Source organism: Patagioenas fasciata, chromosome 7 (genome assembly GCF_037038585.1).
Source record: "Patagioenas fasciata isolate bPatFas1 chromosome 7, bPatFas1.hap1, whole genome shotgun sequence".
In the NCBI taxonomy this organism is placed as follows: domain Eukaryota; kingdom Metazoa; phylum Chordata; class Aves; order Columbiformes; family Columbidae; genus Patagioenas; species Patagioenas fasciata.
This window is the reverse complement of record NC_092526.1, coordinates 33,883,715-33,910,416: the sequence shown is the minus strand read 5'-3', so window position 1 is coordinate 33,910,416 and position 26,702 is coordinate 33,883,715. Positions and strand designations below refer to the sequence as shown.

The 26,702-nt window shown below is 40.3% G+C and overlaps 1 protein-coding gene across 27 annotated transcripts in view; it reads left to right on the top strand.

Moving 5' to 3' along the window:
* Positions 1-281: 281 nt before the first annotated feature.
* The window catches only part of LRRFIP1 (LRR binding FLII interacting protein 1), a 108,443-nt gene continuing 82,022 nt past the window's right edge, over positions 282-26,702 (top strand). For 13 of the 27 annotated variants that reach the window (XM_071811306.1, XM_071811303.1, XM_071811301.1 and 10 more), the window contains exon 1: positions 283-475. In XM_071811306.1, coding sequence (XP_071667407.1) covers positions 386-475 — 90 coding nt within the window. In that variant the 5' untranslated portion in view covers positions 283-385. Of the gene's footprint in view, positions 476-23,740; positions 23,950-26,702 lie in introns of all 27 variants that reach the window. The other 14 variants (XM_065841051.2, XM_065841049.2, XM_071811310.1 and 11 more) reach the window with 4 other exon arrangements.

The following is a 26,702-nucleotide window of genomic DNA, read 5'->3' as shown; positions in this document are numbered from 1 at the left end:
AGAACTACGGTTCCCAAAACAATTGTAATGTTGTATACACACTGTAATGTTGTATACACGAAAGTATACTAATCAAAGACCCTGGCTGTGCCCGGCCAGGGTAGCGGGTGCCGCGGGGAAGGGTCCCCAGCGGGGAAAGTACGAGCGGAGGGGACAGCCCATTCCCGTGCCCGCACCCCGCTGTCGGGGGCCGCTGAGGGGCGTGAGGCGGCGCCCGGCCCGGCCCCTCAGAGAGGGGGCGACGGCGCATGCGCGCGGTGGGGAGAGGGGGGCGGTAACGACCGGGCCCTTCACGCCGGCCACCGGCAGAGGAGGAGGCGGCGGCGGCGGCGGCGGGAGGGTTGTGTCTGTGTCCGGCGGGCAGTGGTGGTGGAGCGGGTCCGCCATGGGGACGCAGGGTGCCGGGCGAAAGCGGCTGCCGAACCGGGAGCGTCTGACGGCGGAGGATGATGCGCTCAACCAGATCGCCCGCGAGGTGAGCGGCGACCTCCCCCCATTTTTCTCCCCTTCATTCCCCCCTCCCCTCCCTGGGCTCCCCCAACCGCCGCGCACGCGCCCCCGGGCAACGGGCACAACGGCGATTCAAGGGCAGGTTGATGAATCGGCGAATAAAACCCGCGTTCATCCCGGCCTGGTTCGTGCTTTTAGAGCATCGCTTCAGCCTGGAGCGCTCGGGGGTTTGTCCGGGGAGAGCGGCGCCGGCCCGGGCCGCCGGCCGGCCCTCCCTGAGCCAGCCCCTCCGGCCGGGGGGCGTTAATTGTCTGCGGCTGAGCGTGTTAATGACCGAGAGCCGGAAAACAGGCCCCTCGGGTTTCTTGTGGATACATATAAACTAAAAAAATATAAACCAAAACGCTGCGAGATGATGCTAGATGTAGGTGTAAGTGTACAATCTAACTTGGAAACGTGCTTATGTGTAATGATTTAGGCTTGCTGCTCTAGACACTGCATTGTGCTTGATCTGACTTTAAATGGTTAAAACCAGCTGACAGCCGTTCTCTTTCTACCTCCCTATTCTTACTTGCGGTGGACAGTTGCGTTACTTCAGTGGTGAACAGAATGACATGAATTTGGTCACTAAAGCCAACACAGGTTGTTCTGCATCCTTCCTCCCACAATCTTCTCATGGGGGAGGTGGGCAACCCCAGCGTGAGGTCGGGATAAAGCAGCTGTGGGGTTGTTCTTCACTGTGTCTAAGCTGATCTGATGCTGGCTGCTGCTGAAGGTGGCCTTCCCCTTCCCCTAGCATAGGTTATGTACATCTCTTCCCTGCCTTGTGTTGGTCTGACCCCAAGATGGGTGACAAGATAAATCACTCTTCTAGAAGAGACTGAAGTATCTCTTGGTTTCCTTTCCTGAATCACAGTTGCAGCAGGATTGGATGAATGTTGGTGGTGGCAGCTGGCTGTTGCATTGAGTTAGCTGTAACATTGTTCACCTTGGATGTTATCACTAATGGTATGGAAAACCCTTACTATTCTTGTGAAGTGGTTTGTAGCATCTTTGGAATACATGCAATAGACTGATTTCTGCATGAGTGATTTGGATAGCATGTTTCCAGAAGTCAGATTTTTGTGGAAGTATGAGGAGAAGATGGGGAAGTTCTCAGGGATGGATTCCAAGGTAGGACGACAATAATGCCCCAAGTCCTGGAAATAAGATAGCAAGTACAAGTGATTGTGCTGTCTGTTAGAGCTTGAATTCTGATATCCTGGGAATTGCTTCAGGATAAGGGCTTAAATGCCACAACTGTGTCCTTGCTGTGCTGTCACTTGATCATGGAAAGCATCGATCTATAACAGAGGACCTAGATTGTCTGTTGCACATTTCTCTCCCACTTTCACTTTTCTTTAGCTTATGTACTGCTTTTCACTGTATTATGCAGTGGTTTGAGGCCTCAGATATTTCATTGTTTCATGTTTTGTTTTGCCTTTTTTTTCTTTTCTGGGGATTGTTTAAAGAACAACTCCATTTGGTCAAAAAGCATGTCTCTTATCTTTTCCCTCGAGTGCTAAAACTGTGAACTGCCAAGTTCAAGGTTCAGCATTTTCCCATCTTATTTTAACTCTTTGTGTTACTCGGTCTTGAGTTTTATGCACTTAAAATAGTTTTATTGTTTAATTGCCTGTTTTCCACACAAGAGAACCTGGATAAATATTTTTATGTGATTGTAAGAACTCATAAAAATGTAAAGCAAGCCTTTTGTCTCCTAATAAAGATGATGAGAGTCTTTATGTTGAGAAGGGGACAAGGGTTACTGCTGTTTTGGCTCTTCCAGCTTTCCTCACAGGTATTCAGGCAAAGCTGAGAGGTAGACACGTTGCATTTGTGCATAAGTTTTCACTTTTTCCTTTGGTCTGTCTTTGTTATCCAGAAGCTGCAGGTGCTTGCAAGTTACTAACAGATTCTAGGTTCTCATTTTGCCGTGTTAGAATGGGAGCCTGAAAGAGCATCCAAAACAGATTGATTCATAGAGGTACTGTTACCTTGGGATCTCTGGGAGTAAGCTGAAATGTGTGCATCTTCTCTCTTTTTGGTTTTCCTCCAAAAGGACTGTGCTGCTTTGACACTTCCCAGTTGTTGCATTTTGTAACTGTCAAAAGATCCTGAAAAATCAGCAGGCTTTGCTATACTGCCTGCCATTTGAAGGTATAATTTTTTTATTTTTTTGAATCTGCAACCAGGATGTCTTGCTGTGCAAGTGCAGTCTTGTGTAGACCGAAAGAATAAGAAGGCAGTCCTCGCCCCCGCAGGATGCGAGAACGGGCTTAAGAGGAAGTAACTAAGCAAGCGGAAGGAAATTGTAAAAGTGAAGCATATTGTAGTGACAAGCTTCTAGTAGCAGTATTAGTAATGTTAAGCAGTAGTAGTAAGTTTTAATATTTTAGACAATTTCTGAACTAGATTGACAGTCAGTGGTTTATCACCTAGTCTAGACCTCTTTAGAGCAGAGGGGGAAGATAGTTACTGTGAATCATCTTACCCATCAGGGTAGAATAGTAACATACCACAAAATCTGGCTGTTGAATTTTTTACTTACATGGTAATTAAATGGATGGTAAAAAGTGAATATAGTTAGAACAAGAACATGGTGTTCAGAGTTTCTAGGGGACACAGATGACTGCTGCTCAGGCTTTGCTGCACACCTAGCTTGTATTGCTGAGCTTATTTTTTCCAGGTGTCAACTCTTACAGATGAGAGCAAAGTTGATCAATGATGGGCTTCTCCTCTTTCAGACTTGTGTTGACGCCAGTAGATGATTCTGTGTTTAGGTCAGTGGAAACTTTTGGGCTATTTTATTCCTCTCCACGAATCTGTGCCAGCAGTGTTTGCAAAATCTAGCAGTTTGATACTCCTCGAGGTCGCTGCCAATGCAGGCAGCAATAACAGCGTGTGCGTACTGTGCAGTCGCTTGTCCCTTCTCTCGGGCTGGTTTGGGAAGGCAGAGTCCTGTGCTGCTGAACCTTACAGGGACTGGTGTCCTGCTTTTTTCCTGCTTGGGTCACATGGGCTTGATGTGATAACTTGAAACATTGTTTCTAGGCGAATAGATTTCCCCCCTCCCCCCCCAACTTTCACTTCGCTCTTTGCTAGCTACAGTAATATTTAAGTGTTACATGACCAGAAAGAATTTTGCAGAAAGAATTTTACAAATCCAATGAGGAACTGCCATCTGTGTAAACAAGATATTTCTCATGTAGGCAGATAATATTACTTACTGGTTTTTATTTTCTCAAATGAGGAGGAACGCAGTCAAGGTAATTTTCATGTTTTTATTAGGAAAGTAATTTACACATTGTTTTGCAAACAGATTTATGTTATACTGCTCAGAAAAAACAATCCTGTCTTGTGTCATCTCTGTCCTAGAAATCCTCTCTTTTTCATCCAGCAATTTAGAGTAGTCTTTATCTGGTAATTAATCTGAAGTTAGTAATTCAAGAAACATAACTTTATTTTCACTATTAAACAAAGTAATGTTATGAGGGTTGCTTCTTCACTCTTTTCTGCACTGTGTGTCACTCTCAGAGTGTCAGGAACTGTCACCTACATATATAATTATTACTTTTTAAATAACTGGCGCGATTAGTTTATGGACTGCAGATTTGATTGTTTCAACGAAGTTTTTAGTTTGGGCATTGACTTGCATTCTTAGTGATTCAAAAATGGGGATGTTTCACTCCTATAAAGGAGTAGAAGTGTAACTGATTAGAGATGGCTCAAAATGCAGGTTAAACCAATCAGTCAGCTTTACTGGTTACAGTAAGAAGGTACTAAACTTCAGAAGCCTCGATTGGAGTTTCAGGAGTGGTGAAGAGATGCTATGATCATTGCACATGGAATCTAAAGGGGAGAATTCTCTGGTTTATACAACAGCGTGGGTGACCTGAATAAATAGGGATGGAAACAATTTGGTCAAGTTGAAGCTAACATAAGGTGAGTGGATATTTGTATATGGGAGCACAAGCCATACAAACTTTATTGAATCGTTATGCAAACCAGAGCATCTGAAGCAGTCTATTTCCTGAGGATGCACCAGGTAATGCTCATATAAGATCTTTGTGCCTCGTTAGTTTAGTGGTGGAACTTTTTTGAGCAGTATTTGGCATTAGAGATGCGTAAAGACTTTTGTAAGCCAGATAAATATTCCAAGAGAAGCCCCTGGAAACATTTTGGTTTATGTAGCACCAGTTGCTTGTGCTTGACTTATTTTTTCATTTACTTATTTTCTGCCTTTATGAACGTTAATGTATCGGCCCAGGGAAGAATGATGTGAAAAATCATGCCTGGCTGAAGGTCTCTCTTCTAGAAGAGAAAGTTATGAGAGCAAGGGATGTTCATGGAGATCTTAACTCAACCTGCTTACCTAAATATGGGAAGGAGGACCTCATAGGCAAACCTTGCCAGTAGGGCATGGAGAATTGTTCCAAAATTGAGATGTGCTCTTTTTCATCAAACACTCCTTTTCGCTAATGTTTTATGTCTATATATCCAGCAAATGGGATTGGCTTCCCTTATAATCCTTCTCAAAAGAAATGTGTGAAGGGGCATCTTCGGATGGTTTAAGAAGCGAGACAAAAATCTTAAGGCCCATCTCACTTTAGATAACTGGGTGATTGTTGCCTGTCTCCTGGTGCACAATCTTCCCCACAATGTGCCTATTGCAACTTTAAATAATTACTTGCCTGGTTTTTGTGTCCATGCCTGGCCTGAGTCCTCTTCAGCTGTTCTCTTGCTGTCCAAGGAAACAGCTGTTTAGGAACTGTGATTCCTATTTCAGTCAAGCAAGAGACTGCTGTTAGGATTAACAACATGGGAAGCCCAGCCTTTTTCTTTGCAAGCCCAGATGCTGAGCTTGTCTGCAGGATGTAATACTAATCATTACCTCATCCACAAGGATGTTTTTCCAGGCCTGTTGCTGGATGAAGTTAAAGCTCAAGTGTACTTGCAAGGCTTTCAACACTGTTCAGATTTTTTTTTTTCTTCCTTTGATTGCAAGGAGCACAATCCACGTAGCATTTTGGGCTTGTGAAACAATGTATTTGTCCCTCCTGTCAAGTCAGCGGGTTGCCAGGAGTAGTGAATCTGTCTAGCTAGACATAAGCACTCGTAGGCAAACCTTAAAATAGCAGTTCAGATGTATCAGCTGTTGTCTCACTTGTGTTGAAATACTTTTTGGGGAGAAGTAGTTGCCCATTGGAGTTGGGGGGGAAGGGAACTGCAGTAAGCCAAACTTTCCTTCAGATAGTTGTAAGTTGGCTTTGGGAGGTTGTTTGTTTGTTTGTTAATATTATACCAGAGGTGCTTATGAAAAGGAAAGTGCATGGTAATTTCATCATGGAGCTTTCTCTGCTTCTGGTTGTTACCTGATGCTCTTGTTCATCACTCTGAGTCTACTGGAGATGAATAACTGGCCTTACACATAGTGGAAAAACAGCTGATGTTTGGGCTTTCATCACATAATAAAGATGAGGGAGGGGCTTAAGGATTTCTTATGGGAAGACATCTTTAACCATTTACTCTCAAGACACTCTCGTTTTACCTTATTTCAGTTAGGGAACAAGAATTAAGCTGTAGAACTTGCCTAGCTAAAGCTGGAAAAATAACTGGTATGTGCATTGAAATGAGAATTACATCAGGCAAAACATACTTAAAAAGATCCATATAGGTAGGCTTGGTCTTCAATCTTTCAAGTTAGTGTTGACCAATTTCTGGTCAATATGTTTTTCATACCATGGGTAGCTGAGATGAGTAGTTGTGGTGCAGATCACTGCAGTTCAAGGTTACTGTGACTGCTAGGTTCCAGCTTAGCATCTTTGCCTGTCATTTTGTTTTAAACTCTTAAAAGTACGATGCTGTAAGGTAAATTGCTGTTTGGGAAGAGCTGTTGTGTGCTTCTTCATCCTCTGCCCTGTGAGCAGTGTAACCTCTTACTGGAGGATGAGACTAGCAACTGGTGACAGTAATCTCTTAAACTGCGTAGTCTGATGATCTGAAGTTCATTTGCAGGTACTCCTAGATATTCTGAGGATGGAGAACCACCAGTGTTGCTGGTATGTAGCAAGAAATGTAAGGCAACTCTCAATGGCCTGGTTGTAGGAGCTTCAAGTGTTGAAATTAAAGCTTGGTGTAGCATAATAAATACCAAATAAGGCAATAGTTCACTGGTAGGAATTTGGAGGTTTTAGTTACCTAGGAGGAGCTGATCTGTTGCCAAGCAGCATGTACATGACTTCTGATAGGTGAACGACCATATGACATAATTTTCTTTTATGAAAGTGTGGAAGTTCTGGTCAGGCTGTTTAAAAACTACTGATTTTTGGAGGCCACATAGACAGTAGAGAAGTCATGTATTCAGAGGCTGGGATAAAGCACAGAAGTAATACTTTCATGTTGGCAGGGCTGTGCCTTACCTCTGACCACTGTACTAGTTTGACAGCTGTCCTTATCTAGAGTATTCACTGGTTAGATCTCAGTGCCAAAGACACTTCCTGTGTGCATTTGGATGGATTTCTCTTTTTTTTTTTTTTTAATTTGGCCTTTAACCAAACTTTGCTAAGCAATATGAAGTGTGGAGGGCAGTGTGGAAATACTTGAGAAGTATTTCCTGATGAGCAGAGCTAAGAGCAGTTTTATGGCTTATCCAGCTGAGAGTTTTGGGCTTTGAGACAGGAGAAGACACAAGCTACCTCTGACTAATGCTGCTTCCAAAACTGAGGGTTGCTTGGTTTGCGACATGGATGTATGCCTAAACCAAAAACTGGGCAGAAAGGAACATATCCCTGGTTAGATGAAACAGCATCCCCAAGACTGATTTGACTCACGCTTCAACATCTAGCCTGCAATCCTGTTCTCTGTTCCTTCATCCCTTCAGTGTGGCATGTTTTCCTTCAAGTGACTTTCTGATACTGTGTGTACCCCTTTAGGTTGTGGAATTGTGAAGAAGGTGTGGTTATTTTCAAATCCTTTGAAAAAGGTTGGCTTTATTGTCAGACATAAGAAATAGAATTTTTAACAAAACTAGCTATTTCTGGGTTAAGCAAAGATGGATGTTTTGGGTATTGAGTATAATTGCACAGAAATGGCACAACTCTGGTCTGAAACTTTGAGTGACTAATTCTGACTTGGAAGCTCCACTGAATAGGTTGAAATAACTTTTTTTTTTTAATTTAGGATCTTACTGGCACCAAACAATATCTCAAGTGTCTGAGCTAATTGCTCATTAAAAGTTTCTGACCTAGAACTAGAAGGTTGATTGCTGCATGAAGTACTTTCAGTAAAATATCCTGGGTGTGATCTGAAAAGAGGTGGATTTGTTCAGTCGCATCTGCCTTGCCCTTCTGCGTGCCTGCAGCCTGCGAGCCAGCAGCTTGGCGTGTGCTGTGGTTTTATCCACCTAAATACTACCGCAGCATTTAAGAGTAGAGCTGGAGGCAGTGAACAGGGAAAGTGATCTGATGGTGCCAAATCCGAGCTGTGCTCCAGTCTCGGGTGTGGTGAGGAAGCCTCTTCCTTTCCTATTGCTTCTTGCTGGGTTGTCACTGCTCTGTTTCACAGCTCTTTTCTCCTTCCTGCATGCTGCTTTTGTGTGCAAGATGAGAGTTTCTTGTGTGATCCACTTTAATCCTGATACTATGCTTGCAAAAACACTGGATACCTTCTAGTCCTTTGATGCCTCATGAGCTCCTGTGCTCTTCGAGAAAATATTTAGATTTTTTTTGTGTGTGTTATATGTTGCCGTACAAGAAATCAGAACCTTTAGTAAACCAAAATTGCCAGGTGCATCACTGCTGCTGTGTTCCTATTTTTAATACCTGGTAATTAGGTAGGGCAGTGCTTGTTATCATTGGCACATGAAGAAATGCAAAAACAGTAGTTAAGTTTCAGAGCAACAATTTTCTTTCTTCTTAGCTGTCAGGAGGTTTATGTGAATGGGAGTGGACTATGCAATTTGTATTCAAACTTGTACCAAAGGAACAAGCAAGATGGTATCTCCAACTGCTACTGCCTTCCTCAAAGATAGATTCTTAGAGTTGGGTTTTTCCTACCATAATGCCATTACTTGCAGTTTTTAGATTTAATTAGTATCAGATTGGTTTATCTTTCCCAGAATGAAAAGCTTACTGGAAGCAAGTTCCACAAAAGCAGTTTATTTGCATGTTTACTGGTTTAGCTGGTTGACCAATGAACTCATGTTTTAATATTGCTGGCAATGAAGTGGTGGTGTTCCAAGCAGTCCCACTGACAATTCTTTGCAGACTGTTCTCACAATCCCACAGATACTTTGAGCGCTGAGCTTTGCACAGGGAGGGAATGTGAAGGAATAATGTTTCTTCCCTCTCAGTCTCTGCGCTTACATATCTTGTGACCTTTACCTTTGCCAGCATCTGATTTACATTTATTTTTTTTTCTTTGCCTTCCTCTTTCGAGTACTTCCTATATCCCAAAATATCCTTTCTCTAATCCCACATTTGAATACCAAATTTAGTTGAGTCTGTCTCTTCTGTCTGCTTTTGCCAGCCTCTTCCAGTAGACAGAAATGGAATACAGGAATATCTGTGACGCTAAAAGCTGGGTCAGGTTTTCAAACTTGTTCCCTCAGGTCAGATGGATTTCAGGCATCCCCACTTGGGTCTGCTAATTATGGAGCGTTTATCAGCTAACATACTAGGTTGACAGGAGAGCAGGGAAAGGCTCTTGGTTTGCTTCACATGTAAAGAAATCCCTGGGCTCTGGTCTGTCAGACTTTAGTAGCTTCACATTTTTTTTCCCTTTGCTTTTAAAACATGCATCACTTTAGATTCAGATATTTCAAATATGGCTGCTCATACTGGTGCCAATGTATTACAGTCTTCACATGCAAACATGAAATCATATTTACTTTTGCTGACTGTGATCAGTAAAAGATGACAACCTTTTTAAAATATATCTCTTTTTTTTTATTAATTGGTGCAATCACTTCTTGTTTCTATTTGATTGCAAACTTGAAGTTCTTTCAATTGAGTTACTAAGGAAATAGATATAAACTTACATGCTTTTAGAAAATAAATCCATTGAAGTTTGAGGGGTCTACAATGCTATTGCTTTGCTTTGTAACTGTGCATTTCACATAAACTGTTTTCTTTAAAATGTCTGTTATCCCATATGAAATGTTTGTGTGGTTGTCTTGATTTTTCTTCCTTTGCTGAATGTGTTGCTGAACTCTAAGAGGATTTACATTGACAAATATGTTCAATCAACATCTGTTGAAAATTGAAGTGGGCTTTGTGGACATTTTTTGTGATACCAAAAGGTCATGGTACTCCTTTGTCTATTAAATATGAAATTTAAATCTGCCCTGATGTGAAATGAGCACATTGAACCAGTGATGTGACCTAACCTTTACATGAACTGTGGCGGAATCTAGAGGCTCTGGGAAATAGGACACTTGTGTGTGGATATAAGGATAATGTTGGTATACATAGAGAATGTCAGTGTTTTATTTATAGAGGTTTACACAGTGTTTCTAGTAATATTTGTACATTCTTGTATAATTACACTGGAAAAAAAATCAGTATTTGGTGAAATAGAATGAGTGAAGAAAGGTTCTCTATACGTGCTTTTGTATCACTGATGGAATAAATATATACTGTCAGAATTAAAAATTTTCAGGCTAGCAGTTCTGGTAACCCAGAACTTGTTGTCTAACCAAGCAGCCTACAAATTTAGTGTTAAAAAATAAAGATCAATGCGTTTGTGGTGAGCTGTGCTCTAACAGCAATCTCTCTTTTTGTGTGGTTTTTTTTGTTGTTTGTTTGTTTGTTTGGTGTTTATTTTTTTGGGGGGGGAGTGGGGAGGAGGCGAGGGACACACACACGATTAAACCTGTAAATACAGAAGCAAGCTTCTTGTAGAGATCTGCATTACCCAGAGTTGCTTCTCTGAGATCTGCTACCTGTGCTGCTGGCATAACAAGTCTGCTTTTTCAAGTCTTCCCCCCATAAAATCAAAACAGGGTGCCAAAAAGAATAGTCTTAATATCTTGGATATGAACTGTGAATACAGCAATCAGGTATAGAAACCTTATGTATAACATTCTAAGATAGCTTGGTGCACCTTAGAAGCTGGTATTAAACATTAAGGGAATTGGGGGTTTGTTGTAATTTCCTGTAATAGAATGTGTTTCTCGAAGGGCTGAGCTTTTGCCTCTGGTTCATCCCATTCCCTCACTGTTTCTTGTTACTTGCCATTTTTCAAACACAGCTGGTCCTGACATTAAACTAATTGATTGCCACAATTTGAGTGTTAACTTTATCCTCAGTCTCACAGTCTATTTATAATCATATGTACTGGGTGGTCATTGCTGATATGGAAAAAAGGAGCAAGCAAAGAAAGGACCTGACCAGGGAGGGCTGCCTCTATCCTATGCTTTTGGTGTATTCCAAATGGCATTTCTTGATTTCAAGAACTCCAGTAAGTACCCGTGAAGGTCATTTTTCTTGTACCACTAAACAAGGTGTGCATAGCCTGGTAGCGTATTTCAAACTGAACTCGTTTGTTAGTGAGGGTTAGGACACAGATTCGCCTGGTAATCCATTATAGCTCAGACCTAGTTTGGGTACTGTAATCCTGTCCCACTCCCACACAAAAGCTGTCCAGTCGTTTCTTAAACAATGCTGGCTTTTTAGCTTTAATCCGAGCTGATGGGTTGTTCAGCACCGTCTTGCTCAGGGCAAGGTGTCTTGACATGTCCTGACTCTCTCAGGGAATTCCCCTTCCCATGAGGGAATGGGTAGTGGAATGATAGCAAGCTGAGAGGGTAATTCCGATCTGCTGGCCAGGTAAGAGTTTCTTGTAGATACAAATTTCTGAATTAATTGTAATGGTGATACATGGAGGATAGTGTGATATAATTTTTTTTTTCTTTAAATTTAATTCTCTATTGTCAGGTCTCTTAAAATTGCTCGAGAAGTGTGAATTTTCAAAATGTTTTCTCTGAAATTTCCTCTGTGTGCTTTTTCTGCAAACTGAATGTAGAACTTGGCTCCTCTCCTGAAGATACATGGTTAGAGTGCTGTTGCTAAATGTTTGATGTTTGTTCTTAAAGGACAGAAAATCTGGTAAAGCACGATGTAGCAGAAGCCATTATCTAAACTGTGCAGCACACAGCTGTACTAACAAGAAAAGACAATGTCACCAGGCTTTTTAAAATGTGGTTTCTCTGGGTATAGACACTTTTCTTTAAATCAGATTTGTTCAAGCAGGTTTTGGTATTTCTTTGGTGGGTGTTAGAAATCAAGAACTTCAGCTTGTATTTGAAGTGTTCAGGTTCTTCCATCAGAGTATAGGTAACCTGAGGGAGAGCTGCTGGTTTTTTGTCATAGCAGAACATCAAGGTTAATCAGAAGCACAGTCTCTCTGTCGGAGGGGGGTACAATTTGAAGAATTGCACACGACTTTTTCCCATCTAGCTATTCCCAAACAGTTTTTAGACACAGGACTGGTCCAATGCTTAACACAAGTATAAAGTAGTGGGGAGCATGAAAACTAATGGCAATTGTTATAATAGTTCTCTTGTATATGGTAAATCTGTGTGTATGTTTTATATATGAAATTAAAATGGTCTTCTCTGGTGATGTCTTATGAAGAGTCCTTCATACAATTTATGCACTAGATTTCTGATCTTCTCCAGTACTTACAATGACTGTCCTTTTTTTTTTACACTTCATATAAAGTCAGTGCAGTTGAAGAGGTAATGAAAAACAGTGCCTTGCAACTAGTGACTGTTATACTGTAGTCCAACAAAACAATTTATTGTAAACACAATAAAATGGTCTATTGCCAGATTATTAACTGTAATCAGTCTAAAGAGCTAAATTTAATTAAATCTGCTTGTGGATGTGAACATTCGACCCATGGAAAGGTACACTAAAGGTCATCTCCAGATTTGAATCTTAACATTACATGTAAAAATCTACTGGTTTGTCTTTAATTTGCTTGAAGCCAGGTAGGATTGTAGCTTTAAGGATTTTTATTATTATTGATTATTATCTGAAGAGGTTTGATCTCCCTGACTTCTTGTGAAAGAAAATGAAGTATACCAATGAGGTGTGAGAAAATAATTTTGTGTATTGGATGCATGTAGTTGTAAGTATTTCCTATTTATTAAAAATGCTATGTAAACAGAGATCGAACTCTCTGTTCTGACTTGATACTTTTTTTAATGTTTTTGACATTAAACTTGGGTTCTAAGAGCTCACACTGTGGGCACTGCAGGAAATCCTGCCTAGCAGCTTTGCAAATCCAAGTGTCATCTTGGGAAAGGCTGCAGACCCTTCCAGACTGTATCATGGGTAACTGTGTGTTGTGCCTAGACAGTGAGTTGAAGTCTTAGGTGTGTTTATTTTATGTAGGATAAAGACCACACTCTTCTGTTGATAAATGCATGAAGGTTTCTTGCATGTATTTTTAGTTATGTTGATTTTTAAAAAGAAAAGATGTGAGGAGATAGAGGGGAAGGAAGTGAAGGCCACCTGAGAGAAACATCTGATGCTGGTGCAGAGCAAAGAAGCAGTTGACATGGTCTGATGCTGCAGCCTAAGGCAGTGAGTAGATAACCCTCTGTGTAGTATAACTTTAACTCATGAAGTATTTTGTGTACTTACATGCTCAAATCTTTATTTCTACCACTTTGAGTGACATGCTCTATGAAAGGCTTTTACTGACTTAAATTAAATAATCAACTATAAGTGGTAGGTGTGATGGGACTTTCTGAAGACTGGGTCGCATTTTTATTTCTATCTTATATGCACTCTTGAGAATGTTATGCTGTGCTTTGGTCATATGAAAGTAAGACCAAAGGAAGACTTCTTTTTTTGCCACCCAGGAGAACTTGCATTCAGTGTCAAGCAGGCCATGTAATTCAGACATACTGTGTACCACATAGCCAGTTTATATATAGAAACAACAGACTTCTGGTACTCCCTTTAACATACTAAGCTTGACAGAATTCTTTTTGAGATGCAGTAAGTGATTACTCTGGCTGGATTTGCTGGTTCATGAATACTGGGGAAAAGTGGGGAAGTACAGTGTGGCAAATAAGGGCAATCTGGATATTTAATATCATGGGCTGAATTGTTTCCTTCAAAATATACTTGCTTTAGAAGTGTGTTAGGTAATTTATTTATTTATTGGCACTGTCTTCAGCTTGCTTTTCCTTCAGCTCTGCATCAGGAATACAGGCAGACCGGGTACAGTGACATGTAATATTTGTCTTAATACTGCCAAACCAGGACAATTGTATAAATGGATTGAATTTCCAATTCTGTAGCATTGCAGTGAGTTCTTTCTGAAGTGTGACCTGATTATCCAGGGAGCACCTTGAGAAGTATACAAGTGAGATTTGTTTTTATATAACATAATAGGTCTTATTTGCAGTCATCTGTTCTTCTAATTATTAATTTGAAAGAACTTTTCTTGTGCAATAGTTTTTAAAACAGACCTATTTTTATAGTGTGTGAAAATACTTAGGCTGGGTGGGAGTCTGCAATAAATACTTTTATTCCCTAAAGTGATGGCTCTTGGCCAACTTCTGTGCTTTTACTCATCAGCTGCTGGTCTTAATTCTGCTGAATTCAAACTTTTTATCTCTGAAGAGCAGAAATAGTTATTTTTGCACGATTCGTGCTCCAGAGTATTGTTTCATTAATGGCATGCTCACTCTTAAAGGTTCCTTCAGGAGCCTGCCTGTGCCACTTCTGTGTGTGACACTGTGCAGCCCAGTCAATATAGACATTGGCTTCAAAGTGTCCTTGTTTCTTGCTCAAGTTCTAATGGAGCTGGAGACCCTCCAAAGGTTGTATGGCTGGCAATGCTCAGTACAACACTTTTTTTCCCATTAAAAAGTCAAATCTAGCTTTCAGCATAAAGATGTCTCTTCAATAAAAGATCTTCAAACTGAGGGTGGAGTCTGAGCACAGCAATGAAGTTTCACTGTGTTGGTTTATTTTCTCATCCTGTTTGTTTGCTTATACTGTGAGATTATGCTACATAAAAATGAAATTCCAAGACAAAAAAAAAAGAACAAACCCAAACCAAAAAACCCAAACCAAACAAAAAACAATAAAAAGCAAACCAACCAAACACACACCAAAAGACAACCACAAAAACCCAACCGATCAAACGAAAAAAACCCAACAACTCTACAGCTTCCTAGAAACCTTTTTGGTTTGTCAAGCAACGCTTAGTTTAGAAATGGGCTAGTTCAGGGCCATGAGAGAAAATCATAGTGATGCCATCAAATGCTTCAGTAGTCAGATATCAAAGTACTCAGCATTTGTTTTGCTTGAATGCTTTTTAATGTTACTGCTTTTAGAAGATAATCAGTGTTCTGTGCAACTGCTTTCTAATTTTCATGCATCTCATAGGCACATCAACTGTCTTCATTATGGAATACCCTAAGCTCCTCAAATCAAAAAGTTTGAGTTGTCACCTGGTTATGCTTTAGTGAAGTGCAGAAAACTACAGGAGCCTGTTTTATTCTGTTGTCTTGTGGCTTTTTCTACCATAGCATTGTTGAAAATTCCAGGGGAAAGGGTTATGGGTGGGACAGAAATGGAGAGTGAACTTTCCTTGCTTGGGCATTAACTTAAACCAAGAACAAAGTGATCCTGGCAGAGTACCATGGGAAAATCTGTGCTTCTGGGGCAGTCAGACACCGCATTTTACAACTACAAAGCTTATTCAGAAGGGGAAAAAAGGAAAAAGAAGTTGATGATCATGCAAAAGGGGAGGAGAAAAAGGAGGGATGTGTCTGATGCCTTAAAATAGCTTTGAGAGCCAAGTGCTGGTGTTGATTTTAACAGTTCCTTGGAAGTTGTGCTGTCATTAAGGGAGGGAGCATGATGCTGTCAGTCTATTCAATATACCAGTAAAGCAGTTGCCCCTCTCTAAGACGTGGTGGGCAAAAATGGTGCTTAAGTTTTGCCCAACCAGCATAGATGTGAGAGCAGAACCCAGTTATGGTTCATATTTGTCCCCTGTTTCTGAGCTTCCAAGCAGTCGCCTCCCTCCCCTTGCTTGAGAGGTGTAGCAGTGCTGGCTCTGGCTGGAGTCCTGCCTGTGGTTTAGCTAAGTCGGGTGTCATAGGAATGAGCTTCCTGCCCTGATGGTTCCATCTTCCCCTTCCTGCCGCTGACTCATGCTTGCAATCAAATGACAAAGTAAACTCCTTAAAAGAGGAAAAATCACTCTTCTGTGAATACAGAATAACTCTTGTGTTTTTTTGTTTTCTTTATTTTTCTTTTTTTTCTTTCTTTCTTTCTTTTCCTTTTGAGTTTGTGTTTTGCCTCAGTGTTAGAAATGTACTAACCAGTTATTCAGGATGAAGTAGGTCAAAATGTGAACTGGCTCAGCCTCTCCAGTTCAAGTGTCCCAGGCAGACAGCAGAGGTTTTCTGCATGTCTGTTGTTGGCTAATTTGCAATTCCATTCTGAATCAAACAGATTAGAGATCTGTGGCAGCTTTTTTTTTTTGGTTCAGAATCTTGAACATCAGTGACAGCATTGTAAGAAAGGCCTCTTTCTTTGTACAAGTCCTGTCTTTACTTGCATGGATTTGGCAAGATATTACGGAAGGCAAAACTGAAGGATTATTATTGAGATGAATTGACTGGAAGGTTAACCTTGATGCAGCCAGGCCTTTACCTATCTCCTTGTCAGGACTGTTTTAATCTTGTGTTGGTCTTTAGCATCTGAAATTTATTACAAAGTGATTACATTGGATGGAATTGCACTTTATAAACCACAGCCTGAGTTCAGCAAAAATTGCACTAGACCTATTTATTGTGAGTATATGCTCCCTAGTGCGATGTCTGTTGTATTATGATACTGCTACAAGACAGGGTTATATTTAAAAGCAATGCTGATTTATTATCTAGAGAAAATGAGTTTTTATATTTGGTAGTTTTTCTCCTCCTCCAATACATATTTTTTCCAGTATACATTTGAGAAATTGTGTGTGTGTATCCACAGATTTGGCAAGTTCAAACTATATAACTTTAAATATTTAATCTCAGACAAGAAAATCAGGAGGACTGATGAGTTAATGAATGAGGTGAAAGAGTAGACAGGACAAGCCGAGATTCTGAATAGTTCTGGCTGCTTTTGTATGTAGTGTACCTTTTATCCCTGCATTTGGACTGGAGTAATTTCCTCACATCTGAGATTTTGGCATGCTGACTCTTGTTGTAAAGGCTTTGGACCACGATTGTTTGGCAGTAATCTCAAAGAGCTTTTTGAAAATAAGAATTAGAAAAGCATCCTGGTAAAGTTTGGGTGCAAAACTAGCAGGTTCATCTGTTCCTTGTGCTCTCAGAGTGATGAAGCTGGATGTGAGAAGTGTGTGTGAGCAAAGGGGGCAAGGTCGCAACTTGATTGCTGGCAACAAATGGCACACATCTCTGAATGGGCTGTGTAGGTTTGCATACCTTTACTTCTGGTAAAATGACTGAATAATGGTGACAAACTACATTAGAGCTTTGCAGTGTGATTGCAGTTGAGTTTCCCTGCCTGTAGGAAGGCTGAAAGCTTAGTTCATTTCTTTTATAAGATTATGTTGCAACCACTTGCTGTCTGAACATAGAGCTTTGTCAAAAAAGACATTGCAAATGACAGCTGAGAGCTGAAAAAACTTGCACATGTAAAAGATGTGATGCTTTTCACTGTTCAGAGACTGGGAAGGTTTCTGACGACACCTGCCTGTATTACAGATGTGTTGCTAACACTATCAGATGATGCAACGAGGTTGTAGTTTTGCAAGTTTGGTATGCGAGAGCGAAGTCTGCGTGATGCAGTAAATCTGCATAACAACTGGAGTCGAACCAGCCCCTGGACTGCTAGTCTGAGGTCGCCCTGTGGCCTCCCTCCTTGGCAGCATCTCCTTTTCCCCTTATGACAGTCCTCCTGTAGACAGACCCCTGGTGCTTGCGGTCATTCAGTTGTCACTTGCAGCTGACTCCTTAGCCAAACGCTAGGTTTCCTCATTACTACAAAATGTGAGTTGAGGTCTAAACACATGTGGAAAATTATTTACATAAAAGGTTTAAGACTAGTGTCAATTCTTTCTGATACTTTCTCAGAAGTCTATTTAATAGCTCAAAGTGAATTTGGGGATTTACTGGAACAGGAGGGGAAATATAGACCCCTATTTGGATGATAAAGCTTGTCTACAGCAATGTTAATGTTTTAACTGCTCATTGTATTGAAGTAGCTCCATTATGCTGAGTAATTCAGTATCATAGATTGTCAAATTGATTCTTTATATAAAAAAAACTACTCAGAACTCCGATTTGTACTACTAATTACTGCTGAAGACCTCTCTGACTCTTATAATGAATGTTAATGGCCTTATAAATATTCTGCAAATATAATTAAATGAAATTACATGTTAGAGAAGTAAAAATTAAGTTGCTATGTTGGTGAGGACTAACAGGCTCTAGCAGAGCTGTGAGAACAAAACCTCACAGAGAAATTGGCACCTTTCTGGCAATGGTTTTGTTGATACTTCTAGTTTGAGAAAATAATATTGGTTCTATACATTGTGCAATAAAATTAATCATTGTATAGAATATTTTCATTGTAGTAAATATGCTAGGTGTACTTATGTAAATAACATTGATTTTCTGGAGTGTAAAAAGTAATGTTCAGATGCACTCTCCTAATCTCTGTAAAACTGTAGCTTTATAGTGTCTTGGCATGTGAAATCCTTAAAGCTGCTTTTTGTGCTGGCATTTGGCTTTTCAGCACTGAATTTGAAAGGCATTGAGTTGAAAGTGGCTTTACCTTTCATGAAAGCAAAGATTTTGTGTGCTTGACAAAAGGAAGAGGTTTAAAGATCCCACACCTTCTTGTGATTCATGGGGTGGGGTGTGGAAATGAGTTTCTTAAATTAAACCAAGCTTTCACATAACTTTTTTTCCCCACTTTTTCCAAGTGAACGTGTTACATCGTGTTCAACAGATATAGAAAAGCAAAGAGCCCCCATGAAAGAATTTTCATGCCAGAACCGGTCAACGCTAATATCTCTGACCCCTGCTTGGATTTTTGAAGTCTGGAAGGATAAGTTACTTACGTCATCTTGAATATACTCTCTTTACCCTTTCCCCTGTTGGAAAGGGAGGGTGAGAGTATGTTTCCTGCAGTCATTCCCTTGCAGGGAGGCAAACAAATAAGGAAGGGTTGTGTTACATGCTGTAGTTATGAGAGTTATTTGGAGATGGCTGAGTTGGTCAACAGCTGCAGCCTTCTGCTATCGTGTGAATGGTTTGCTTTTTGCCACACTGCTTATTTTAATGAACTCCATCTGTACATAATGTAGTTCATAATAGAAAGCAGATTGCTGGGCTAATGGTGTCTACAGTGCAGTATAGATGCTGTGAGCTGACCAGTCTACTGGGTTGCAGATGAAGGTTGAATATGAGGCAGATACCTTTTTGTTTAGTGCAGGAACTATTTCCAAAATGTTGAAATTTTGCCTGAAAAGGAAAGAGATTGTAGGGTGGGGAGAAGGGTGAGGCAGCAATTGCTTAGAAAAGGGCTGACATTTTTCTGAAAGAGGCAGCTCATAATCACTGAAACTTGTGTAGTTAAATCCCTCTGTGGTTTTCTCTTCTCCCTTTCCTTGTCCCTGCTCCCACACCCAACCCCCCCACAAAAAAAAAAAAAAAAAAAAAAAAAAGAAAGAAAGAAAAAAAGGCATGATGATAGTGGCTTACAATTTGGAATTGCCCCACTATTGAAAGTTATTTTCTTTCTGGAGTCTCTGGGTTTATCCAGATAGTATATTAGTGTAGGAACTTGATGACATGTCCTTTAGGTTCTTGCTAAGACAGATGTGACAGAGGAAACATGGAATGGGTTTGTTTCAATTTGGTAAATTCCAACCAAAGTCAAAGTATTTAATCAAAACAGAAATAAGAACAATAATGTTGAGCTTAAACTTTGTTAACAAGACTTAAATAATGCTATTGTTTTTAGCTGCAGTTTATTCAGGTAATGTTGCTTCTGACTGAGTCTAAAATACGAAGTATGGCATCCAAAGCCAAAATTGGCTTACTGGGAACATACAGTGTAGCGTATTTTCCTTTTCCTCTGCCACAGATTGAATATAAATTCTCAACAGCTTACCGTACCAAAAATAAGGCTGTATAAATATCTGAGCACATGGAAAAATAACTGGCCTATTACTACCACATCAGAAATTAAAAGAATTATTCAATTTTAGGCACTCTGTGGGGACCTCTTAAATTAGTAACAATTCTGTGAACCAAACCATCCAGATTTTAGACAGTTTTCTGGAAATGAGCAAGGCAATGCTGGCACAGGCACTGAGGTGACCGTTACTAAGTATTTCAGAGGAAGTGTTTGTCTGACAGCTTGTACTTCCAACAGCTGACATTTTTCAACAAAAAGTGTATGGCAGATTAGGTAACTTTACGTTGCTTTTTTGCTCTTTGTGTTCCACTTGCTTTTCCTGAGAGTGCAGTGTTTACAATGAGGATGCTTAATCTGTAACTGAATGCATAAATTAATCACCTGAGCACTTGTAATAAACTTAAAATGATACTATGGGAGAGAATTAATGCCTTAGACATTCATTAGTGGGATCTGTAAACTCTCATCTCTAGCTGTTGAATCTGTATTGACACTAAGGAAGATGCTGTTGTAGTTGGATGTGTGTGAAAACAATTAGGATGGAAGAGATGCAGAAAAGAAACTCATCTGTTAATCTTGGGATAGTTCACTGGTGGGGATCTCTTGGTGAGAGGAATTCATACTCCATCTGTCTGTGCAGTGTTTGTAAGGACTTCAGGATTGTGGCTTGTGGCAGTACTCTTGCTCATGTTAGAAAGATCTGTCTTCCAGGCAGATTTGTGAGGAGGCTGTTTCTAGCACTTTTCCTGCTAATGAAAAGTTAATCACCACCTACTCACTACAAAGCCTGTGTAAGGAAGGAAGGGAGAGTATTTTACAACTTCTTCTGATTGATGTAATTAAGAAGGTGCTAAAATTCTAGATAGTAAAGCTGTCTTGGTCCTGTTCTTTAGGTGTTTCTTCAGTTTAGTTAAAAGTTAAACATGATTTAATGTCTTATTCATTAAAATACAGGATGTTCATTCCTAGATTTTAACCGCAAAAACCTTCTGGTTGATGTGATAGGCTAAGTTTGAGGTCTGTTTGTCTGCACCACGAAAAGCCTAAATGTCTACTCCTAAATCACCTTGCCTATATTTCTGTCTTTGTTCCATGAGGGACCAAGAAACAGTCATTCAATTTTTAATTCCAGTATTTTTAAAATTCCAGTATTTTCACAATCCATTTTTTCAATCAATAGAACACTAGCTTCAACTTTTTGCTTATACTTTATACTTTGGATATTTTAATATTGGGAACTCATGGATTTCAAGGTGGAATTATATGTCATTTACAAAGTTAATAAGTGATCAAGATAAATTGTGATCTTAGTTCTGAGCTTCCCATTCCACCTCTGCCTGGGAGTGTGGTACAGTCATCCCTGAAAAGGTACATAGAATCATGAGGTATTGAGGAGGAAGGGCTGAGAATAGCTGCTGGTTAATATTGGATGTGACCATATCTTCTCCTGGGTCTGCACAAATCCTGAATCTATTCCCACTGAACTTGGTGGGAGTTATGCAGAATGTGGTAAGGTGGAGAGCCTATAATACATCTACAGAAGGGATCAGGGAAACGAGTTGAGAAATGTATTTTGGACCCTTGTGTTCAGCTGAGCTGTTTCTGTTTAGTGTGGTTCAGTCTTATTTCTGTATGAAGGAATTGAAGTTTAAGCAGATGCTGCTGTTCTTCTACTCAGTGAGTATACATTGCTTTTCAGAGAGAGCTTTTTGCAGCATACGTGCTTTCATCGCTTTCAGCTTTGCTTTCAGGTGAAATCAACTGTTGATGAAGAATTTAACCTATATAGGTTTTGCTTTGTAGGACTGAACTTCTTCCATGACTCCCAGTGCTGCAGATCCTATCTTCTGCGTAGACAGTGTAGGTGACAGACTGACTTCAGCATGTTGGTTGTTTTCATGAGCCCGTCTGTCCTTTTTTGTTTGTAATAAACAAATACTCCGCTCAGGTATGTGAACAAACTGACTTAGTCAGTTGACAAATAAGAACTAATGCTAAACACAGAGTGCGAATAAAGGGGTTTTGTCTGGATTAACCAGGATTTTGCTGGAGAACTGGGTTAGAAATTCACTGTGTCATGTGCCAAGGTTCCTGTCCTGTTGAATTTACTGAAGCGGTACATTTATAAGTTGTTGCAAAACTTAAAAAAAAATCCACATTATTAGAATCTGCTTTACTAATGGTGTAGCTGATGGCTATTTTCTTTAAATATGTTTTTTTTTAAAAAAACCCACAAATTTTAAATATAGGCTGTTGTTGATGCTGTTCCAAGTTCAGATTAGGAAAAATCAAGACATATATTCTGTAAATACCTCTTTGTTAACAGAGCTTAATAAGCTTTCATTTCAGTCCACTTTACCCCTAAGGCCTTCTTGTGCAACATCATCACTTTGAAACCTATTGGCTATCAGTGAATTGGAAATCTAAGACTCGGTCCATGAAAATATTTTCTTAGCTATCTAGGTTTCTGTGATTTCAAAACCACTTTGCACTTGTCCCCATCTCTGTAGTGTCTCAATTTTTTTTCTCATGTGTTGTACATTTAAAGCTGAGCTTGGAGTCCTCTGGACAGGATGCTTAAGCTGTGTGTCTTCAGTGTGGCTTTATCCCATTGGGGCTTGCCTATGTCCAGAGCTCAAAACCTTGGCTCTTCCTTTCAGCAACCAAAGGTTTAATGATGAGAATGTTGCACAGATCCTACTCTTGTGTTCTCTGAACGCTTTAGGTAAATGACTCTTGCAGCTTTGTGTCCACGAGACCGGAAATCTGTTCAGAAGTATCTAAAAGACTGATTTTCCTCATTTCCAGCTTGAGCAATTGCTGGTGACAGTGGTAACAAGAATAGAATTAGTTCTTATATTTTAAATTAACAAAAATAACAATGTCTCCACTTTTTTTTTTTTTGTTCTATGTAACTATTTCAGTTTCTCTTTGAAACAGTTTCCTAGAAAGCCCAGTAATGTGTAGACGATAATTTTTAGGGACCTGGGACTGAGCATGCCTGGGGGTACATGCAGTATGAGTCTAATGTAATTTTAAGTGTTTCAGTGAACACACTTGAAATATAAAAAGCACAAGAACTGTGCTGAATGCAGGATGAGATACCCCTGTAGCATAAAAGGTTTAAATGTTACTGTGAAGAATGAAAGGCCGATTTAAGGAGAAAAGACTATTTTTGTATACAGCATGTGTGTTAGGAAAAACGCAGTTGCATGTTGTCAATTTCAATTTTTTTTAAGATCAGGAATATAATAGTCTACTTATATTTAGTTGAACTCTGCCTCTGTATGAAGACTTGAACATTTGTTGTTCTGGGCAGTTCTGTTGGATTCAGAACAGTGCTGGTGCTTCATATCACCGAGGGACTACAAACAAAACTGGGGGCTTCAATAGTGTTTCTGCTATGGCAGCATAGAGGAGCCCATAAAAACCCCCTAACAACTATGTTTATGAAGAATATCAATACCTACTAGACATGAAGAAATCAAGTTTTGGAGGGTGATGTATGCTCTGAGGAACACACAGCTTTCTAGAGTCTTGTTTTGGCTTTCATGTCATCAGAATGGCATTTGCTAGTAGTAAATGCATTTAATGAAACTAATTTTAGAACAATAGGTCAGCACTTAAATTTTTTTTCTCCTTGTTAGTCTCAACACTAGGTCAGGTCTTAGATGTTATAATAAACAGGACTTTGAAGCTTCATTTCTTCCCCCTGTGCCAGGTACTGTCACACCAGTGAGAGAACGTGGTTGTTACTGGTTGTGTAGCCTGTACACTTTATAAGTCAGACTTCATTTTTTCAACACTCGAATCATATTTCCAGCACTAGGGTGTTGTGTTTTTTTTTTTTCTTTCTTACGCAATATGCCTTTTGTTCCTCATCTTTTTTTTTCTTTTGTTAGTGAAAGAAATACTGTTGTGTAAATTAGCTGTGTTGTCATGGGGAAATTTCACAGCATGAATGTGATGAAAAATGGCTGAATCTTAATTTTTTTCTTACTGAGATATCACAGGGCAATGAGCAGAGAAATCATATCTTTACCACCCTACAGGGCAGTCTGTGGATGGACAAGGAGTAACAGGCAGTCTTGGTTCAGCTGTACCCCTGTTACTGGATTTGAAAGCTGCACAAAGGAAAAGGGAGCTGTAATCTGTTGTCATATAGAGTATCCCTTGGCATTCATCAGCAGTCCAAGTCAGGCTTTTTTCTTAGTACAACAGATTTGTGAAGCACTGTATCTCCCGCAGAAAGCAGCACATGGTGAGTATGCCTCTGCCATCTGTCCCTTGTCGCTCCTGTCCGTCTAGTTAAGACGGGAGCTGTCGTTGCTGGGGAGGACGGAGCAGGACGGGTGGCAGCTGCTGTGCCAGCACTGTGTACTAATGCCCTAAGGAGATTGGATCAAGTGCTGCCTGCCCACGAGTTGCGAAAGGGGAATAGTGCAAGAGGTAGAGGGGTTCAGCACAGAAGAAATGTGTGAATTCCTCTTGTAAACGCCAAAGCTTTCACCACGTGAATATTCAGGTTTTGCAGCTGCCTCCGTGGACTGCACTGTGTGCACCTCATTGATCCTTTGGATACAGGTTTTTATGGGATTGATGATAATCTGCCTATTCAGGGTTCTTTCTACTGCAGTGAAATTGATGTAAGCAAATGGCAGAAGCTCAGTCTTGAACATTATTACGGGAAAATAAACCCTTCATCTGGCTTGGTGGTGGTGAGGCATGGCTGTTATTTCAACTGATGAAATATCATAGCAAAATTTAAAAGGTCAAATAGATACAGTTTCTCAAATTGAGAAAATTATTAATACTCCCAACAGTACATGTATGTAAAATGTACAGGACTAAGAAAAACTACACAAGGAGGGAAAGGTGATAAATAGTTTGTATATACTTTAATTTCTTCATTGAAGAGATGGGCAGAATGAAAGCTTTATGGTAGTTTTTTGTAAGGAGGTGGGAGTATATGACCTCACAGTGAGTGTGGCAGAAGGTTTTCGTTTTCCATAGTATTTAAGCCATGTGAGTCTGCATGAGAGTAAGGAATGGATTCCTGTAGTAGCATACTAAAGCTGTCGCCTGCTTTGCTGTCTACAAATGATTTGGTGAACAAAACCTAAATAGCACAAAACACCTAATATAGAGCAAATATCATGTTTAATCCTGATCAACTAAGTAGTTTATTTTTATGTGGATGATGGTATCAGCCAGATCACTTGGGTACTATTGACCTGGTAATGGTATCAGTGTTATACTTGATCTACATTGTCCATCACAAGTACAGCACATTATATAGCATAAATATTTAGACAGGTGAGTTGTGATCTCGGTCTCTGGTTGCCACCAAAACACAAGCAGTTCAAAGGATATTTCATAAATAAAAAAGCAGAAATAGATAGTTATTTGTGAAGAGTAAATATTGCAACAGAACTGTAATGATACTGGATGATGTATCTCCAAAGGAGTTAAACCTGAGCCAGGTGAACAAACTAAGGGCAATTTTGTATCAATCCTTTAAAATTAGTCAGCCTGCTTGTGTTTTTAGTGGGAAAATCTTCTGCCAGAGGAGGTCGGATCACCACAAATAGTTTCTGGTTCAGCAGTGGCCCCTGAAGAGGTGGATTTGTAAGCATCAGTGCAGTATGTGTGGTGCATCCTCTGCAGTAGGTATTCAGGTGGCTCTTCACTTAAAAGTGGCACCTCCCAAGCAATTTACCTGCAAAGCAAGTGTCTGCTTTGCTCTCCACTATAGGCTCAGTAGGGTACTGTATCTGCTGTGGAAAGTAAAACGCCATGTGTGTGTGTGGGGAGAAGTGCAGGACTTGTTGGATTTGGTGCTCGTGTCCAAGTGTAGTCCATACTTGATAGCCTGTGTGTGAACACCGGCTTTGGTGTCTGCAGGGAAGTGGGACAGGGCAGAGCCTGCTGCTGGGCTGCCTGCCAGGGGCCCTGGAGAGAAGCTGCTGTGTCCTCAATAGGAAGGCATGCAGCCTCAAGGCGCTTCTTAAAGATCCAAGTTTTGTGAGCGTTCCCCATTGACCACTGCGCATCTTGACTACTGTTGGAAATATCGGAGAGCAGGGACTTTCTTCCCTCCCACCCCTCAAAGCAGTGTTGGGGGTGGGGGTGCCTTCTTCCTAGATTGGAGTAGAAGAACTAGGCAGGGAGGAATAGAGGTTGGGCTGTGGTGTGTGGCTGTTTCAGCTGCTGCTTACCCAGTGTTCAGTATCGGTGCTCAACATCTAGCCTGCTGTAAAGCAAATTCTGATATGTGTTTAATGTGACATGACTTCTTACTCCTTCTGAATAAGACATTGCCTGTTTTTTTGAGAATTAAGGCAATTAGCCATTTCTTCCTGTTTCCACTTCTGTGTCTCTGTATGCAGAGTTTCCTTAGGATACTATTATGCACTTAGTTGTCTCTTAAATAATCCATGAATGGATTTTTCACCTGCTGTTCAGATTAAAAAGAAAAAATATTAAATGGAGTGTTTTGCACACTTGGAACTATTATTTGACATCCTAATTTCCAGCTGTTAATGCTGAGTGTGCCTTTGATTGCTCTGTGACCCATTTGTGTGTATAATGTTTCCTTGTGTCCAGGTAATTGGCAGGATTTTGGCTGTTGTGTTTCTTTAGGTGTAGTGTGTCACATAACAGTGATTTGACAAATGTTCTTTAAGCATGTGAGCATCTCCAAGCAGTTTGTTGAAGCAGAATCATTATAATGGCATTTTTGTCAAAACCTAGACCTGTTTATCATGCTTATTTCTAGTATATAACTGGATTTCTGGCAGAGCTTCTCCCATTTGAAGAGCATTATTATAGCTTTGCTTTCCCAGACCCACTATGGACGCTATACTGGATTTGCACAAACTGCAGTTACATACTGCAATGGCTTTTCCAGTCTCAGTACTCTAGGCTTTCAGTGAAGTGGACTTTGCTGACTGCAGCTCTTGTTGAGCCACTAACATAACTGGGGAGTGTCCTCTGAACATTCAAGGTTGTTTT